The sequence below is a fragment of the Microcaecilia unicolor genome, chromosome 1 (genome assembly GCF_901765095.1).
Source record: "Microcaecilia unicolor chromosome 1, aMicUni1.1, whole genome shotgun sequence".
Lineage (NCBI taxonomy): Eukaryota > Metazoa > Chordata > Amphibia > Gymnophiona > Siphonopidae > Microcaecilia > Microcaecilia unicolor.
Window position 1 is genome coordinate 107,986,975 of NC_044031.1, and position 21,431 is coordinate 108,008,405.

Consider the following 21,431-nt stretch of genomic DNA (forward strand, 5'->3'; position numbering starts at 1 on the left):
ACTAACTGGGTTTCTGTCAGGTACTTGGGACCTGGATTGGCCACTGATAGAAGCAGGTTACTGGGTTAGATGGACCATTGATATGACCCAGTATGGCTATTCTTATGTTCTTTTTATTTCCATGCAAGCCCTCCTGTTCTCTTAGATCATCATCTCACTAGTTCATTTATTTAGACTGCACTCATGAATCCTGTTTTACTGTTGTGGCTCCCACACTGTGGAATAGCTTACCGATTGATATTCATACTGAAATTTCACTCAGCAAATTAAAAAAAATATATCACAGAAAATTTATTTTACTCCTGCTTTCCTTCTGATAACCTATAGTAACTCCACGTTTTTCCATCGGACTTATTCTATTCTACCCCACCTCATTCTGCTCGTTCATCGGTGACCCAGCTGCATTGTTCATTACCCTTTCCTAGATATCCTTGTCCTTCCCCCTTTTTGTCTTAAAGAATTGCCCCTTGTATCTTAGTAGCTTAGTTTTTTATGCTTTTTTTACAGCTATATGTTTTTTCTTCAATTGTAACCTAGGCCTGTTCTCAAACTCCCCCCACTCAGCTTACTTTTTTTGTACACCGCTTAGATAAGCAACTTTATAGGTGGTACATAAAAAAAAAAGATGGACTATCATTTTATCTTATACTCTTTGGTCTTACCTGGTGTATGTATCTTTTGGTGATCCTGGTGGCCCGTAAACTCCCAATGCCTGCTTGTCAATCAGAGGCGGACCCATATCTGCCATGCCAGGTAATCCACTAACATTGCGAACTTTATTTCCTGCTGTGTCCACAAAAACAGGGACTCCTGATTCTTTCTTAAATGACTGGCGGATAGGAGACGATCTATCAGGCTGGATAGCATGAGGTGGTATATGTGTATTATGAGAATGAATATCTATCATTCTGATGTCCGCTGCTCTGTGCGGAGAAGGTGGCGGAGTTTTAGAACCCAATGTTGGAAGATGACTATCAGTGTATTTTCTTGATTTTTGTCTGTACAGTGATTGCTCCATCATCTCAGCCTGCATAGCAGGATTTGAATATGTGCTCGTGGATCTCACTGTGCTACGATGATATGCTAGCACATGATCTGGGATGTCAAGAGGATGTCCACTATGTGAAGACGCCACACTCATCCGTCCCTCGTGATACAAGTAAGGGTCAGCATACATGCTCTCATTTCTCAACAACTGAACATTTTTGTTGCTCATATCCTCATCTGGTTTGACATCCCTTCTTTCCAAAATGGCACTGGGACTTGGAGATATGGATCTAGAGACAGGCACACTTGAAAGTCTGTCTCTGGGGATTGTCGCATTGCCTGGTATGCCCATGGGACGAGGTCCTCCATAAGGAATTCTAGATGGAGAAGCGGGCATAGAATGAGGAATAGGTGTAGGGGGTGGCGAGTTTGGACCTCCATGAGAAGGGTGTGTGGCAGATCCTGGTCGATGGGTAATTGCAACTGGATAAGAATTTTCTCTTTGCATCTGAAAATTAAGAGAAAAAAATTATTTAATTCCTATGCAACTTGAAGAGTTCTTTCTTATTAAATCTGAAAGCAATGTGTTTGAGCAGAGCACAAAACTCAGCCAGATTTCATATCTGGTGTTTTTCCTTCCTTCGCTGAGCATCTTCTCAGATTGATTTATATTGTCTGTCTAACTAGAAGTTAAAATAACTTCATCAATACCACAGCAGGCAACCATCCTCCCTCTCCAAGAGTTCATGCACATCACCTGCAAGGTATTCCTGTTCCCAGCAAACAGGAAACAAAGCTATGTCTGTTGTATTCCAGCACAGTCTGCACCTTGTCACAATGACAGCAACCTCAGCTAATTTTAATATTATATGCTATAAAACAATTGATACATGCCTATTCTATTTGTATTTCCTCTGTGATTTCTGGTCTATAGGAAGCACATTTCTACTTTTTAGAATAAACACAAATTACATTGTAAAACCTGTGAATCCTGGTTACACATTCATGCCAGATGGGGAACTTTAAGAGACGACTCACTCATTCACTTAAAGTGTAGCACAGGAATGAAGAGCACATAGGTGCAGGAGACATGGGAGCTCCCATTCATTCAATTCTAAATTGTACGTTTTACGATGATACCCTTTGTTCTAGACCAACTGAGTACAGCTGTGATTGCTGTGTTAGTCGATTTAAATATGTTGCAGGTAGGTTGTCTAATAAAAAGCTATTACTGCTTACTTGATCCTTACTTCTACATGTTCTAATGGAATAACATGCCAACCCCATTTTACCTGATTTAAAACATTGCTGTGGTATTGGTAACATTTATGGACTTTCGGAAGACACGCTGTAGATCATTTAGGGGCTCATTTTTGAAAGAGAAAAAACGTCCAAAAAGTGGCATAAAGTGGCAGGTGGACGTTTTTCTCACAAAATTCAAATCGCTATTTTTGAAACCCGTTTTTTAGACTTTTTCTATGCTGTTCATTTGCAATGCGTCCAGATCACAAGGAGATGTGTTAAGGGTGGGACTCAGACGATTTTCTGCCATAATGAAACAAAACAAAATTGTCCATGGCTAAAAGTTGGATGGTTTGGTCTAGACCTGTTTTAATAATGACTAAGCCACAAAAAAGTGCCCTAACTGACCACAGGACCAATGCAGGAATAAAGAAATGACACCCCTTACTCCATCAGTGGTCAATAACCCCCTCCCTCTCCACAAAGATGTGAATGAAACAGTACATACCAGCCTCTATGACAGCTTCAGATGTTATGGCCAGTCCTATTAGAGCAGCAAGCATGTTCCTGGTGGTTGGTGCACTGCACTGTGGAAGCAGGCCCATAATCCACTTTGTTACAATTGTGAAAAGTGTCAGCCCCCCAAAGCCCTACTGTACCCACATATAGGTGACACCTGCAGCCATAAGGGTTATTGTAGTGGTGTATAGTTGGGTACAGCAAGTTTTTGGTAGGTTTTGGAGAGCTCACCATACAATATAAGGGGAGGGGGGTGACATGTTTACCTAGGACCTTTTATGTGAAGTGCACTGCAGAAACCCCCTAGGATGCCCACTGCTCTGCTGGGATGTCTGTGTAGCCAGTCTACTAAGAATTCTGGCTCCTCCTACATTCCAATGGCTGGATTTTGTATGTTTTTCACTTGGACTTTTTTTTTTGAATGGCCCCAAAAAATAGACATACTAAGTACAAAACATCTAGAAAACATCTTGGAGTTGACCGTTTTTGAAACAAGTAGATAAAGACGTTTTTCAGGTTCGTTTTTCAGGTTCACCACTTTACTTTTGAATGTTTTATGCAAAACGTCCAAAGTTGGATTTAGACATCATATCGAAAATACCCTCTTAATGTTACAATACTCACCATATTATGTCTAGTTATGCCTTTAGAGTAAGAATTTCTCTTTCATGCAGGTCTCCATTGTGTATCATAGCTTTTTTTTTTTTCTGAAATATGTCTCCTGAGAACCTACCTTTTTAGCTACTAAGGGCCCTCTGGAGATATCTCCTTCGAATGGGGATTAAATGGAATCTGTTTACTTACAGTGGTGGAAATAAGTATTTGATCCCTTGCTGATTTTGTAAGTTTGCCCACTGACAAAGACATGAGCAGCCCATAATTGAAGGGTAGGTTATTGGTAACAGTGAGAGATAGCACATCACAAATTAAATCCGGAAAATCACATTGTGGAAAGTATATGAATTTATTTGCATTCTGCAGAGGGAAATAAGTATTTAATCCCTCTGGCAAACAAGACCTAATACTTGGTGGCAAAACCCTTGTTGGCAAGCACAGCGGTCAGACGTCTTCTGTAGTTGATGATGAGGTTTGCACACATGTCAGGAGGAATTTTGGTCCACTCCTCTTTGCAGATCATCTCTAAATCATTAAGAGTTCTGGGCTGTCGCTTGGCAACTCGCAGCTTCAGCTCCCTCCATAAGTTTTCAATGGGATTAAGGTCTGGTGACTGGCTAGGCCACTCCATGACCCTAATGTGCTTCTTCCTGAGCCACTCCTTTGTTGCCTTGGCTGTATGTTTTGGGTCATTGTCGTGCTGGAAGACCCAGCCACGACCCATTTTTAAGGCCCTGGCGGAGGGAAGGAGGTTGTCACTCAGAATTGTACGGTACATGGCCCCATCCATTCTCCCATTGATGCGGTGAAGTAGTCCTGTGCCCTTAGCAGAGAAACACCCCCAAAACATAACATTTCCACCTCCATGCTTGACAGTGGGGACGGTGTTCTTTGGGTCATAGGCAGCATTTCTCTTCCTCCAAACACGGCGAGTTGAGTTCATGCCAAAGAGCTCAATTTTTGTCTCATCTGACCACAGCACCTTCTCCCAATCACTCTCGGCATCATCCAGGTGTTCACTGGCAAACTTCAGACGGGCCGTCACATGTGCCTTCCGGAGCAGGGGGACCTTGCGGGCACTGCAGGATTGCAATCCGTTATGTCGTAATGTGTTACCAATGGTTTTCGTGGTGACAGTGGTCCCAGCTGCCTTGAGATCATTGACAAGTTCCCCCCTTGTAGTTGTAGGCTGATTTCTAACCTTCCTCATGATCAAGGATACCCCACGAGGTGAGATTTTGCGTGGAGCCCCAGATCTTTGTCGATTGACAGTCATTTTGTACTTCTTCCATTTTCTTACTATGGCACCAACAGTTGTCTCCTTCTCGCCCAGCGTCTTACTGATGGTTTTGTAGCCCATTCCAGCCTTGTGCAGGTGTATGATCTTGTCCCTGACATCCTTAGACAGCTCCTTGCTCTTGGCCATTTTGTAGAGGTTAGAGTCTGACTGATTCACTGAGTCTGTGGACAGGTGTCTTTCATACAGGTGACCATTGCCGACAGCTGTCTGTCATGCAGGTAACGAGTTGATTTGGAGCATCTACCTGGTCTGTAGGGGCCAGATCTCTTACTGGTTGGTGGGGGATCAAATACTTATTTCCCTCTGCAGAATGCAAATAAATTCATATACTTTCCACAATGTGATTTTCCGGATTTAATTTGTGATGTGCTATCTCTCACTGTTACCAATAACCTACCCTTCAATTATGGGCTGCTCATGTCTTTGTCAGTGGGCAAACTTACAAAATCAGCAAGGGATCAAATACTTATTTCCACCACTGTACCTGGATCCTTTCTACTGCTAGTTAATTAATACTTTTCCTTAGCTTTTTTCCTTTAGGGGCCCTTTTACTAAGCTGCACTAAAAAATGGCCAGTGGTATTAGTAGCGCAGGGCTTTCACACGCACTGAGGCCATTTTTAGCATGGCTGTAAAATGGCCACATGCTAATTTCCAAATTATCGCGTGGTCATTAGCATTTGAGCCCTTACCACCACCTATTTACTGGGCAGTAAGGGTTCACAAACTAACCCCTAGAAATAAGCAGCTGATTTTCCCAAGTTCATCTTAATAATGGCTTATGGACTTTTTTTTTTAGTGTGTAACTTACAGTATTCTGTAAGATACATTCATAAATGTTAGTCTCATTCATGCCATGTCCATGCTTCTTCCTTGTGAATGACCACCTTCCTTATGCTTCTTCCTTGTGAATGCCCCCTTGCCCATGCTTCTTCCTTGTGAATGCCCCCCTTCCCCATGCTTCTTCCTTGTGAATGCCCCCCTTCCCCATGCTTCTTCCTTGTGAATGCCCCCCTTCCCCATGCTTCTTCCTTGTGAATGCCCCCTTCCCCATGCTTCTTCCTTGTGAATGCCCCCCTTCCCCATGCTTCTTCCTTGTGAATGCCCCCCTTCCCCATGCTTCTTCCTTGTGAATGCCCCCTTGCCCATGCTTCTTCCTTGTGAATGCCCCCCTTGCCCATGCTTCTTCCTTGTGAATGCCCCCCTTCCCCATGCTTCTTCCTTGTGAATGCCCCCTTGCCCATGCTTCTTCCTTGTGAATGCCCCCCTTCCCCATGCTTCTTCCTTGTGAATGCCCCCCTTCCCCATGCTTCTTCCTTGTGAATGCCCCCCTTCCCCATGCTTCTTCCTTGTGAATGCCCCCTTGCCCATGCTTCTTCCTTGTGAATGCCCCCCTTGCATTTAAACTCCAAGTCATTTATAGAACAGCGTTGAGCGCTCGTCTAGCACTGATATGTGCAAATGGACACTTGCGCAAGTAAGTGTTAGTATTCTAAAAATGTAAGCAAATGGCAAGCATAAATTATTTGAATAAGTATACATTACATGTATAGACTAGCCAAATATTGAAGCTTCAATGTATTAGCTAGAAGACTCTGAATAGTGGCACAATGGGGATAATTTTATAATGAGCCACATAGACTTAGGCAGCAAGCATGTGTGTAAATGCTACTATGCTAGTCATTTACATACGTAAATGATAATAACCTGGCTATGCGCTACACGGTATGTGCATGCCTATCTTCTATGGTGCTTACTCAGTAAGTGGGCGTATATTTAAACGCATAACTTTCAGACTACATGTAGCAACTGCACATATACTCCCTAATTCTACAAGTGTGCCCAAGTTTACGCTTAGCTTGCAAGGTTGCATGTGCAATTTCTAGAATAAGGTCAATTGTGCGCAAAACTGAATGTAATAATTGGCTGTTAATTGGAGTTAACTGGTGTTAATTGGCACCAATTAGCATTCTTGGGTTGCTATTCTAGAAGTTGCAAGTGCAATTTCTATCACACACAACTTCTACGGATATGGACATGGGAAGGTCATAGGCGGGTCAAAGGCATACCTAGGAGTAAAGCGCGCAGGTTATAGAATACTACTACTACTACTAATAGCATTTATACAGCGCTACCAGACGCATGCAGCGCTGAACAACTGACATAGAGAGACAGTCCCTGCTCAAAGAGCTTACAATCTAGGTAAAATGGACAGACAAGACATTACGGGCAAGGGAAATTACAGGGTAAAGAGGAACAGGGGGGAGGAGGGCAAATGAGTAGCGGTTAGGAGCCAAAGGCAGTAGTGAAAAGGTGAACTTTCAGCATAGATTTAAAAACAGGTAGAGATGGACCTAGATGTATGGGTTCGGGAAGATGGTTCCAGGCATAAGGTGCTGCAAGACAAAAGGAACGAAGTCTGGAGTTAGCGGTGGAGGAGACGGGGGACGACAAGAGAGATTTTTCAGAGAGCGGAGTTCACGAGGAGGAATGTAGGCAGAGATGAGAGAGGAGAGGTAGTGAGGGGTCATAGAGTGGATGCATTTAAAGGTCAGCAAGAGGAGTTTGAACTGTATGCGGATATATAGAATACTAGAGGTTATGTGCCTAACTGCCAATAGACAGACGCAAGCACTCAGCATTTGGTGCTGAACTGCCATTATAGAATTCACGCTTAGTAAATATCATCCTGGCGCCTAAAGTTTGGCACTCTTTCTTGAATCTACCCCTTATGGGACTCCGAGGCTACACAGTAAGAGCCTAATCTGTACTGGCATCTGGGCGCCCAGATTCTGCTACAGAAAACTAGTGTAACCTGGTATCAGCGTACCTAATATGTACATGCCCACAGCTGCACTAGCCATAGATATGGCATAAGTGTGGAATCTTAAATGTGGGAGGGACTTGCGTAATTTACAGTAAGTAAAATCCCCGCCCATGCTCCACCCCTCTTGCATTTCCACACTATGTAAGTTCAGTGCACCATTACAGAATAGCACTTAGGCATTTTCATGGGCAAATGTACAATTATATGAATATAGATTACAGAATGGTCCTTATGTGGCTTTAGGGGGGGGGGGGGAATTCTATAAATGGCACCCAAAAACAGAGGCTGGAAGAGATCTGTGCTAAAAGCTGTTCTATAAAGGGTAAATCCTGGTACCCAAGTTGGGTGCAGAGACCCATTATTCTATAACACTGCATGCAGTTTTTTTCAAATGCCTCTGACCTGCCCCTCCCATGACCACGTCCCCTTTCGGGTTGGACTCTATAGGATTTAGGTGCCCTGCGTTATAGAATAGTGTGCAGCCAGATGCACACGCAAATCCTAATTGGTGCCAATTAACATCAATAACCGACTGTTAGCATCCAATTATTGATGGTTAACAGCTAGTTAGCCAATTAAGTTGCCTACACATCTCAGAAGCACACCCAAATCTGGGCACCATATATACAATCTGGGGGTATATGTTTAGCACTAATCCCAAGATTCTATGTATCGTGCCTCGCAATCCGTGCCAAATTCTAGACGTATTCTATAACGACGTGGGTAACTTAATTGGCTTAACAAGCTCATCAGCATTGTTAAAAGCACTTAAGCAATAATGAGCACTAATTGGCAATAATTAGAATTTGCACGCAAAACTCGCTAAGCGTATTCTGTAATGAACTGCGCCTAAATTCTAATGCGCGCAGTTCAAAAGGGGCATAGGCAGAGAAATGGGCGTTTCGTGGGCGTTCCAAGATTTACGTGCGCAGTTATAGAATATGGCCCAGCGTGCGTAAATCTATGCGCAGGGCTTTAGGCCCCATTTTCATTGGCCTAAATGTTCCCGCGTAGTTTTAGGTGCTAGGATTTCCGCCTAAGCGTATTCTATGTAGCACACCTAATCTATAGGCACCATTTATACAATACGCTTATCTGTAAATCTTTACTGCATGGATTTTTTTAGCTGCCATAATCTAGCCGTAAGAAAATAACTTTATAAAAGGATGCCTACATTTGGGCAGCTAGAGGGTCTATTATATAAAGAGAAGTAGGTGCCTGCTAGAAAACCAGCACAACTGGAGAAGTATCTGTTTAGGTGCAACACTTACACCAGCCGTAGAACTGTAAATGCTTCACCTAGACTCAGGCGATACATGTATAAGTAACAGCATTCTGTAAGCTACACGCGTGTGTGCCCTGCCCAGATTCTGCCCATGTGATCCCCTATCTGCAAAGTACACGCTTATGAAGGTATCTACGCACTTACAGACTAACATGCAGAAATGGCTAGATTGTTGGCATTTGCCTGCGTCCATGCGTCTGAGGTGGCTCTTTATAGAATCACCATCTGTACATACAAGGCCTCTGAATATTTAAAAAAAGCTGCTACACGTTTGGCACAGCACAAAATGTATAACTGTTTGAATGTTTACCTCATGGTTTTGCAGGTAATTAGCATTGTGGCTTTATTTATTGATGTGAAGGAGGTCACAGAACCACGCACTAAACCCTGCACATGCTCAGAAAGCCTTTTAAATGCCATCACCAGGAAGCAGCTGTTCATGGTGGATGGAATCAATTTCTATTGCATTTTTAAAGCCCCCTCCACTAAAATTTAAGTTAGACAAAAAACAGGTCTTATGTTTCAGCTTTCCAAATAAACACATAGAGCATGTTGGGCTTCAACTACTAAAAACATCCTGCACAAGAAAATTGACACTTGATACTGGTGCATTGATAAAGCAGGGAATTACACAACGATCTTGTGCACCATTTCAGGTCCAGGTTAAGACCCTCTACTGGTAGTCTGTGGTGATGTTTCTGATTCTGTGAACCACGGTTGCTTTCACATTTTGGGGTTGTTAGTGACTAATACCGCTTTAAACATTCCAGCACAGCAGCCATGTGTCCACCCCAAAACAAAATCTAAAAGTCACTAGTAGGGGCTTCCATAGGGAAAGAAATGACTTGCAGCCCACACAAGTGCTTTCAGAGGGGGGCAGTAATTGTTCATAAACAATGCTTGCCTAGCTGCTATATTCCCACTGCAAATGTGATTAGCCTGAAATTTTTAGCCACATGTGGCATCTTGTGTCCAGGACCAAATTTCAGGCTAATCACATTTGCAGTGGGAATATAGCAGCTAGGCAAGCATTGTTTATGAACAATTACTGCCCCCCTCTGAAAGCACTTGTGTGGGCTGCAAGTCAGTGACTATAATACATCTGGTCATTCTCTGATACATCAATTTAAGGTGTCTTTTTACAAAGGCGTGCTAGTGTCTTTAGTGCGCGCTAAACGTAAGCACATGCTAAACGTTAGAGTCACCCATATAATTCTATGGGCATCAATAGCGTTAGCATGTGCTAATGATTAGCATGCCTTTGTAAAAAGACCCCTACGTTTATAACACGATGGAGTAAGAAAAATATATGCAGTGTCTCTTGAAGCCTACTGATGCATCATGCTGGAGAGCAAAACAAAATAGTTGCTCTCCAGCATGATGCATCAATAGGCTTCAAGAGACACTGCATACATTTTTCTTACTCCATCGTGTTATAAACGTAGGGGTCTTTTTACAAAGGCATGCTAATCATTAGCACATGCTAACGCTACTGATGCCCTTATATGGAACGGCTGGGTTCTAGCAGGACAGTCACCATGTAGAAACATGGATTCTCTGCAGGCTGTGGTATCTTAGCAGGACACGCTAACAAGCAGCCAAAGAAGTTGATGTGCCTAAACTTTAGAGACCACCCTAGTTCCCTTTTACAGGCTTGAAGTAAGGACCTTGGGCTTTCATGCATACTTTTCATCACTTAGTTCATCACATATCCGTACAAAAGGGCCTATACAATGTGCACCAAAACTAGGCATCTAATCTGAAAATACAATTTTAGATGTGTATTTACTCTCCTGATTATCAAACATTCCTGGAATGCCTGTTTTTAATGAGGTTAACTGCACACATTGTTAAAACATATGTAACTCTTGTTTGCCCAGTGAGCATTGGGTGTGTTACTTAAAATACCATTTCGGACTGTTATTGGGGTCAGGGCTGGGGCTAGCAAAGCTCAAAGGCTGGATAGCATAATAAATCCACCCATACTCCACATTCCTCTCACCCAATAACATAGTCCAGGCCAGTGTACGTAAACTCCAACCAAATATTTACTGAACCCAGGTGATGCAAAATATCAACAAATCACTTCTTTCAGCAACTATTTACAGACAAAGTATTCACTATAAACTTCTTTGCAAAGCTGGTAATGAAAACTAGGTAGCACTTACAGTTACTTTAGCAAAAGTTAACTGAACTTCAAATGTATTAAGAGTTTGCTGTAGACAGCTCGTACTGGTTCTCTCTCTCTTTCTGGGATCCAGTTCCACAAAGTGCAGTGGTGAGATAGATGGATATACCTCTCAAGAGGCTGAGCTCCCTGAGCCTGTGGGGTACATAGTCCTGATAAATGTTCCCTTCCTCTCTGGGAACTCACTACTGGGTTTTTTGCCCTGGTGCTTCTCCTGGATAGATGGTTCTCCCACTGCTCCTTTCCTTAATGTCTCCTCTGAAGGTCCCAACTTTATAGGTTTTGCCATTGCTCCACACTTCCTTCCTTCCCCTATGCACTGGCTGTTTTAATCAGTCACAAGGTCCTCCTTGCATTTAGCGGTACAGTGGCCAGGAGAGCAGAGAACCAAAGACAAAGCTCCTCCATTGGGCTAAGGTTTTATCATCCTTCAGTTTCCCTCCAAATGGTACCTTCTCCTACTGCTGTTACTGGGCAGATGATCAACCCTATTCTTTTTGAAAACAGCAAGTCTTCAAAGTCAAAATGTCACCCACTTCGCTTTAGTAGAGGCATGGAGATTACTGCTAAGCATTCACATACCCTCTATAAATGCATGCTGCGTTCGGCACCTAACTCTTACCGTTCAGTAAATCCAGATGGCCCCAATTTGACTGCCCCTATCGGACTGACCGTTCACTTGTCTTTTAGATTGTAAGCTCTTTGAGCAGGGACTGTCCCTCTATGTTAAATTGTACAGCGCTGCGTAACCCTAGTAGCGCTTTAGAAATGTTAAGTAGTAGTAGTATTTTAGCAGTCCTGAGAGGTGTAATTCTCATGCCAGGGGATCAAGCAAGTAGAGATGCTCATGGTTAAACTTTGGGTCAGTTTCAGACTATTTTCAGATTTTTGGATATTTTTTTGGTTTGTTTAAAACTAGCAGCATAACCAGATGGCTAATTTAGGGTGGGCCTGAGCCCAAACTGAGTGAGAACAAAACGCTGTCTCTGTCCCTGCTCTCCCGTTTCACCTTACGCTAAAAACAGAAATACCTGGGCTGGCAGGGATCCCCAAAACTCCCCAGCTAAAAGGCCTCCTTCCGACTGGAACTCTTGTAACCTAGGAAGCCTTCACGTATAAAACTCAGCACGCATGGGGGAGGGGGCTGGAGGCAACAGCTTGGGAATGCTGTTTCCAACTGCTCAGATCACCAGGGATCCTCACCAGCCAATTTTAGGTGGGTCTGTCTGAGCCCAAGGTGCTAGGTATTTTTAGGGCTCCTTTTACTAAAGTTTGTTAACTAACTAATGTGAACATTATACAAAGTTATTAGCACATAAGCATGGCAACTGTTACAGCGGTGGCAGGACAGCACATGCTAATTCATGCATGAACTGCATGCTGTGTTGGGGTGGGAACCGGGCAGGTCATGGGCATAGAACGGGAATGGACTGCACACTGCAGTTAGCACAGGTACACTTACCGCCTGCGAACAAACAGTAAAGGTTGTTTCAGCATAGTAACTGCAGAGGACATGCTGGGCACCCCCCCCCCCCCCCAACAATTTCCACACAGTATTCATTTTTTGCTGCTAAAGCAGGGTAACATGAAAACCTTATTGTATTTTAGTAAACAAGCCCCTTCATATGCAAAAATTTGCTTAACCTGCAAATTAAGACACAAAAAAGCTGACAATCAATTTTGTTTACACAATTTTTTGTTACGACAAATAATAAACCAAATGTATATCCCTACAAGAAAGCTAAGACAGTAGTGACCCTCCTAGACCTTTTAAAAATATCTTTCTGCTTTACTTTTTGACAGAGTACATTTTTGCTTTTCGACTTGGACCTCTGTGCTCTCTCTCTCTCACACACATACACGAATATATACATATGGCATGTTGAAAGATCTCATGCTTCAAGACAGTTCACAGAATAATTCTGGCAACAGTCAATTACTGCCTTCTACACAAGATACCGAAATACAGCAATTATAATCATAGGGGAAAGAGTGACTGAGCAGGAAAACCGCAAAAAAGCACTTTAAAAATGTGTGGGTTTGCCTACAAAACACAGATAAATATTAAATCCATGAATTTCATTAGTAGGGTGTGGGGGGGTGTTTGCATGTCGGAGAAAGTTTCCGGATATATAATTGATGGCAAATCAACTTCTTGGCCTGCAGTTTTGGCTTTTACCCTCTCTTGTGCTAATTAAGCAACAGGCTCTGTTTCCATACACCATAAATTCTGAAATCCTGGTCTATTTAATTCTTGTCATTTTAATCTTGACTGGGGTTTTCTCTCAAGGTAACCCATATCTACACTAGAGATAGTATGAGGGTCAAATTTCCACCACTTCCTGTTTCTTCATCAGAAGCTGTGATTCATTTGAAATGTAGAAGATAAAAGATTAACTGACCCATCTAGTCTTCCAGATGTTCTAGTCTACACTGCTAAAGACATAGCCCAGTTGGCAGACACAGAAGTTTCATCACTTGTATGGTCTTATCAGATGCAGATTTTGTTGCCTTTCTGTTTTGTTCCCTACCATACTGAGGGGCTGATGCAGAAAGCCTTGTGATAGAGGCATGTTCTAGTCTAAGCAATGAGCATGCAAATTACTGCCACTTGCAAAATGTCAACCTTCCTGTAGGTGATATGCTGATGATCTACAAGGGCCCCTGATCTCCCATCCTACCTGACTCAGCCTGTCTCCATTCCCTCTGATCCCTAACCCCCCCCCCCCCCCCGATATTTACAAAAAAACAAAAAACATTCTCTGGTGTCTAGTGGTGCTCCCCTACCCAAAAGTGTCAGCAACCACCCCTTAGCCCATTCCAAACCCCCGAAAGGATCGATTATCCCCCTCCTGTTTTAAAAATACTGCCCTGGTGTCTAGTGAAACCCCTCCTTCCCACCCTCCCCAACTTGATTTTAAAAATAGTTTCAGATGTCTAGTGGCACCCCAATCCCTCCCCAAGCCCAGACCCTTGTACCTCAAAAGAGGCAGGAGAGATATACACTCACTCCTGCCTCTGGCACTGCCTTCTTCAAAATGGTAGCGCCCTGTCCCATGTGGTGTATCCTGGGATACACTAGGCAGGGACCAGTCTGCCATATAAAGGAATTTCTCCCATGTATGGTAGACTGGCCCCACCCAATAGGCATTGCTCCTGTCTCTTTTGAGGGACAGGGGTCTGGAGGGCTCAGGGTGGGTGCCACTAGACACTAGGGATTATATTTTCTTTAAATCAGGGTTGGGGGATCAGATCAAGAGTAGGGCCCTTACACAACGGGGGGGGGGGGGGGGGGGAGGTGAAGGCAGGAAGAGAGGGAGCACCACTAACTACTAGGGATTTTTGGTTAGGGGGGGGGGGAGGATCAGATAGGTTTGGGGTGGAAGGAGGTACGGAAGACCTGAATGTGTATACCCTAGAGGAGAGGAGGGACAGGAGAGATACGATACAGACATTTAAATGTTTGACAGGTATTAATATAGAAACAAATATTTTCCAGAGAAGGGAAAATGGTAAAACTAGAGGACATGAATTGAGGTTGTGGGGTGGTACTTAGGGAGTAATATCAGGAAATTCTTTTTCACAGAGAGGGTGGTTGATGCCTGGAAAATCCTTCCGAGGGAGGTGGAGAAAAAAACGTGATGGAATTCAAAAGGGCATGGGATGAACACAGAAGACCTCTAATTAGAAAATGAATGGTATAAAAACAAAACTTAAATGGTTGCATGTGTGTTTGCATGTTGAGTGGTGCTTTAGATGGTGACTCTGGCTGTAAAGAACTAAGGCTGGTGCTGGGAAGGTTTGTACAGTATATAGCAATCCGATTTAGGATGGGCTGGAGAGGGCTTTGACGGAAACTCCAGTAATTTAGAACCGGAGGACACAGTGCTGGGCAGACTTTTACAGTCTTGTGTCCCGCAATTGACAAGATGGATCTGGATAGGCTGGAGTGGGCTTCGATGGCAATTTCAGTAGTTGGGAACTAAGGACAAGGCCAGGTGGACTTCAATACCAAAAAGAGACAATGATCAAGTATTTTATATCACTGTTATTGCTGGTTTGATCATGACTTGATAATGGGCAGACTAGATGGACTGTTCAGGTCTTTATCTGCCTTCATTTACTATGTTACTGTTTTACTAAACTACCAGGCAACAAATGGAGAAAGCTGCCTCCAGTTGCCCCAAAGCAGCTTGTGAAGATGGCTGCTGTGCTGGGGCCCCCCTGAGAAGGGAAATACATTTTTAAAGAAGATAGCAAGGTGATGGGAAGGGAAGAGGAGATGAACCATGGTGGGGAGAAGGGGAAGAGATGACCGAACTGTGTAGTAGCAATGCAGGTGGGGAGATTGGGGGTGGGGGGTGGGGAGGAGATTAGATAAAGGGCCCCTCCTTAATTTCTGCCCTGGGCCCCACCATGTCTAAAACCGGCTCTGAGGAAGATCAAGCAAAATATTGCCTTACATGTAAGTAATATTCCAATATTCACTGGGAAATCCTTGCTCTTTCTTCCATTTTTTTCTCAGGAAGTGTTTGCAATAAAGTTTCTAGATATAAGCTTAATGGAAATAAATCCATTGTGTTGCAATTTAATTTATCAGAGGATTTGGTAAAGAGAATTAGGTCACAATATTATTTCCAGTGGCCTGAGAGACAAATTCAATACTTGGGGGTCACTGTATATTTAAAATTGAAGAATTTATAGACCCTAAATTATTCTCTCTTATTGAAATGCTTTAAGAATGATTTGGAGAGGAGATCTGTGTTGGGGTCATTAACAATTCAGATTAAATGTTACTAAAATGAATATAACACTCAGGCTTCTTTTTGCATAGGTATAAGCATCACCATACTAAGACTGACCAAGTAACTTTTTTCCAACAGTGGCCTATCCAGTCCTAGGTGATGCTTGTTTATCCCAGGAATAAGTAGCAGCTTTTTCAAAGTCCACTTTATAATGGTTTATGGACTTTTCTTTTAGGAACACGTTCAAACCTTTTTTTAAACCTTTATATGCTAACCACTTTCACCACCTTCTCTGGCAACAAATTCCATAAATAGATAGTATTGCCATACTTGGAAGGACCAAAGGTCCATCAAGCCCAGCATCCAGGTCACAAATACCTGGCAAGATCCCAAAAAAGTACAAAACATTTTATACTGCTTATCCCAGAAATAGTGGATTTTCCCCAAGTCCATTTAATGGTCTATGGACCTTTCATTTAGGAAGCCATCCAAACCTTTTTTAAACTCCACTAAGCTAACCGCCTTTACCACATTCTCTGGCAACGAATTGCAGAGTTTAATTACACGTTGAGTGAAGAAACATTTTCTCTGATTCATTTTAAATTTACTACTACATTGTAGCTTCATCGCATGCCCCCTAGTCCTAGTATTTTTGGAAAGCGTAAACAGACACTTCACATCTACCCGTTCAACTCCACTCATTATTTTATAGACCTCTATCATATCTCCCCTCAGCCGCCTTTTCTCCAAGCAGAAGAGCCCTAGCCGCTTTAGCCTTTCCTCATAGGGAAGTCGTCCCATCCCCTTTATCATTTTCATCATCCTTCTCTGCACCTTTTCTAATTCCTCTATATCTTTTTTCAGATGCGGCGACCAGAATTGAACACAATATTCGAGGTGCGGTCGCACCATGGAGCGATACAAAGGCATTATAACATCCTCATTTTTCTTTTCCATTCCTTTCCTAATAATACCTTTCTATTTGCTTTCTTAGCCACAGCAGCACACTGAGCAGAAGGTTTCAACGTATCATCAACGACGACACCTAGATCCCTTTCTTGGTCCGTGACTCCTAATGTGGAACCTTGCATGACCTAGCTATAATTGGGGTTCCTCTTTCCCACATGCATCACTTTGCACTTGCTCACATTAAACGTCATCTGCCATTTAGACGCCCAGTCTCCCAGTCTCATAAGGGCCTCTTGTAATTTTTCACAATCCTCCCGCAATTTAACGACTTTGAATAACTTTGTGTCATCAGCAAATTTAATTACCTCACTAGTTACTCCCATCTCCAGGTCATTTATAAATATGTTAAAAGGCAACGGTCCGAGCACAGACCCCTGGGGAACCCCACTAACTACCCTTCTCCAGTGCGAATACTGACCATTTAACCCTACTCTCTGTTTTCTATCTTTTAACCAGTTTTTGAATCCACAATAGAACACTACCTCCTATCCCATGACTCCCCAATTTCCTCTGGAGTCTTTCATGAGGTACTTTGTCAAACGCCTTCTGATCTTAATTACATGTTGAGTGAAGAAATATTTTCTCCAACATGTTCTAAAAGGTACTACATAGTAATTAATTAATTAATTAATTTCATGCCCCCCCTAGTCCTTGTACTTTTGGAAAGAGTAAACCAGCAATTCTTGTCTATTTGTTCCATCCCACTCATGATTTCTATTTACAGTGCTACCATATTGGGTGCCATAAGATTTTTTTCTGTGCTCATAATAGAATAAGTATTTGACTTTGTGTCGAATCGTAACTGCCCCAGAATTCTGTTGGTTCTGCTGTCCAAGCCATGAGATGCCAGGAGGGATGTCCCTTTTGAATTTTAAATGTTATTTTCAAGCTGGCCGATATTCAGAGTGAGTAAACTGACCAGAAGCTGACACCGACTGATTAACTGGGTCACGGCTGTCCAGTCATTTTACCAGCACTTAACCGGTCAGCACTAAAATTAAAGCAGGTGTGTTCTGGGGACCTAACCGGCCAGGTTTAGCGCATAAATAGCTGTCTTATCATTATGCGCTAACCCATGGCTAGACAAGTCTGAACATTAATTTAACTGGTTATGTGTTAGCCAGCTTTAAAAAAAAAAAAAAAAAAACTTAAATTCAATGCTGAAGCCCACAGAGGGCCGGGCAGTAAATTTCCGGCTTTAGCACCAGTGGTGGACAAAAAAAACCAAAAACACTGTCTGCCACCGGCTGAATATTGGCCAAAAGCTGTACATTTGAAGGTGGCACAAAATTGGTATATGTTTAACCAGGAACAGCACTGTGAAGTAGTCAAAACCTTAAAGTACTGGGTCTCTTTTATTCAGGAACAAGCAAATGTAGAGGAAAAAAAGTTCAGAATCATGCAACGATATCTCCAGTGATTAGGGCTGGGGGGGGGGGGGGGGGGGGGAATTGAAACAGACATGAACGCCCTGGGCTATCCCCATTAATGCTGATACTGGGGAACCATATTTTTCTGCCAGGGTGCAACAATCCAGGTAGATTTGGCTACACAATTGAGATGGGTTGCATCAGGGTTATGGATTATATTAACAAGAGCCAACTTAATAAAAATAGCAAATCTGCAAGAGTGTTAGCTGGAGGTGCATGTTATTTCTGTCAACCTGTTTGTGACTTTGAGTAAGAGCATAAAAGCTTGGTCTCAAAGCCATATTGCTGCCTGACCGTGGAGCAAAGAAAAAATAACCATCATGCCTTATAGGACTATCAGTGGGGATGGATATGGCAGTATGTTAAGAAGGTGTCTATCTGTACTTCATAACTTGCTGCTCAGTTTAAAATTATGTTTCAGGTCTATATCACACTGAGCCAGCTGTTGAAAAAATGATCGGAAAATACAGGTGCTTTTTGGTGGGGGTGTGGGAGCAAGGGTAACTTCAAGTATAAGTGATGGGATTCTCTGAGAGGGCTGCCTTCTGGCAAGACGCATATTAATTGCAGGGCTGTGGAATATATAATGGCACTTTTGTAGCTGGGTAGTACAGACTCCAGAGAATCTTTTACTAGGAAAGACCTAGCTAGTTATGTATTCAGCTGCCCGAACTGCAGCAAAGTGGAAACAAAGTGATTCACCCTCCCAGAAAGTAAGGCTCAAAGTATTACTGGCCTTTTGAAGAAGTCAACTGCAACTTTCATAGTTACTTGGCCTCCCTTTCTGGCTTTTTTTTTTTTTTTTTGCAGAGAGATTATATTTCAAGTTGGGTGATAACTAGCATTTCTTAATCCATAAGATCCTATGTGATGACGGCGTACTGCAACTGTTATGAAAAATTGGAAATAAAGTTACCAAATAAATCACTGAAACAAAAAATGAAAGGAGATTAAAGCCAGATCCAAACACGGACCTATAAAAACAAATATTATGCATATGTGGTCTGTTGTACAACAAACATCCTGTAAGGTTTGGAAAGACATTATGCTCCGATATTCACAAGACCATGTGTGAGAATCATATGGGGGGGGGGGGGGGGGGGGGGGAGAAGAAAGAAAAGAAAAGGGTAAGAGTGTTTCACTAAAAGCACAAGGCACGACCGCATGGGGTGGAGTTGGTGAGGGGAAAATGGAAGATGAAATGATCATATCTCCAAGAAATTATTATAGGCTTTAAACTTCCTTCATCCTCATGCTTATCCCTCCTACCACCCCTCCGATGTTTTACATGTGGTTAAGCTACTGACAGACACTAAGTAACCAGACATGCAAAGTTAACTACAGAGTTCTCTCTTTTATTAGACTAAGACTTAAGCAGTTGGATCATATTTCTTGTCTTAGATTTTTTTTTCCCATGAAGCGGAAAGCACATTTCATATAGGCACTGTAATCTCTTCCGACTTTCCAGAGTCTCTGCTGAGGTTTTTTTTTGATCATATAGTCTGTGTGTGTATAAATCAAGAGGAGAAAGTATGGAAAGAGAGAACTCAGACAAATAAAAGTACCAGATGGAGTCTTGCACCTTCAGTTTCTTTCAGGCTTTTCAATTAAGAGTTATAAATAGTATTTTGTGTGGAACTACTTATGTCTATACTCATCAGAAGCTTCCGATGTAAAATATGTGAGCTCCCTCTGATGTTAGCATTGCTGTGATGGAAGAAAAGGGTGAGAGAGGCAAGACACTAGAGTGCTTACTGCCAGACAGATTTTGATGCTCCTTCTGAAAGGCAACCCAAATATCAGAAAACGTTGCAAATAAAATGGCTCTTTTCCACATACTTCCAAGAGATAACCATCTTAGCAAGTACTAACTTAAGCAAAATAGGAGTGCCTTTCCTGGCACCGAATAGTGTCAAGAGGTCCAAGTACGCACACCATCACCACAGAAAATGGTGACTGGCGAGGAAACGTAAACCTCTCTTATACTAATTACAGAGAAATCATGATGCAGCTCAAGAAGTTAAAAACAGAGCTGGCTTCCTTTACAGCACAAGTCTTCCTATTTCAAGAGAGAATGGATGAACTAAGGACAGGACTTCTTTACATAACGCACACACACACACAAACACATGTACTGTGACACTGCTGCATAACTCTAAAAAAATACAAACAACAGATACAATATGAAAGGAGAAACAGGGGTGATATGATACAGACGTTCAAATATTTGAAAGGTATTAATCCGCAAATGAACCTTTTCCGGAGATGCGAAGGCGGTAGAACGAGAGGACATGAAATGAGATTGAAGGGGGGCAGACTCAAGAAAAATGTCAGGAAGTATTTTTTCACAGAGAGAGTAGTGGATAATTGGAATGCTCTCCTGTGGGAGGTGGTGGAAATGAAAACGGTAACAGAATTCAAACATGCGTGGGATAAACATAAAGGAATCCTGTTCAGAAGGAATGGATCCTAAGGAGCTTAGCCGAGATTGGGTGGCAGAGCCGGTGGCAGGAGGCGGGGATGGTGCTGGGCAGACTTATACGGTCTGTGCCAGAGCCGGTGGTGGGAGGCGGGACTGGTGGTTGGGAGGCGGGGATAGTGCTGGGCAAACTTATACGGTCTGTGCCAGAACCGGTGGTGGGAGGGGGGGCTGGTGGTTGGGAGGCGGGGATAGTGCTGGGCAGACTTATACAGTCTGTGCCCTGAAAAGGACAGGTACAAATCAAGGTAAGGTATACACAAAAAGTAGCACATATGAGTTTATCTTGTTGAGCAGACTGGATGCACCGTGCAGGTCTTTTTCTGCCGTCATCTACTATGTTACTATGTAATATGAACATTTTGGGAATTCCATAGAGAACTGGATGATCCAATGAAGATACAGAAATATTTCTCCAAAGTTCATGGAAATTGAGCATATGAAGGCTTTGGAGAATGAAAAAGCTCGGCCTGAATAATCATTTGACCAGCCACACAAAACACTGCAGACCAGTGGTCATTTCTGTCCTGAAGGATAGGGCCAGTCTTAGGCAGGGGCAACAGGGGTGGTCATACAAGGCATTGTGCTCCCAGGGGCCCTGGTCCAGCCTCGGCATGTCCCTCTCTTTCCCTCTCCCCCCACCTGAAATCCAGCTTATCAACCTCCCTCCCAGCGGGATCTGGTACTAGTCTTTCCCTTCCCGCTTCCCGCTCTCTGCATCGCTGCCCTCATTTAATCTTTCATGCCGTTGCCCAATGGTAATAAGAAGACTGCCTTCGGCGGCTCTTGAAGCTTTCCCTCTGCTACAACTTCCTATCCTGCATAGGTGGGACACATTGTAGCAGA

The 21,431-nt window shown here is 42.9% G+C and overlaps 1 protein-coding gene across 1 annotated transcript in view; it reads right to left on the bottom strand.

The window, feature by feature from the left end:
• Window positions 1–21,431, bottom strand: part of KIAA1217 (KIAA1217 ortholog) — a 656,634-nt gene that overhangs the window by 172,305 nt on the left and 462,898 nt on the right. The window contains exon 6 of the mRNA XM_030201398.1: window positions 663–1,495. Coding sequence (XP_030057258.1) covers window positions 663–1,495 — 833 coding nt within the window. The remainder of the gene's footprint in view (window positions 1–662; window positions 1,496–21,431) is intronic.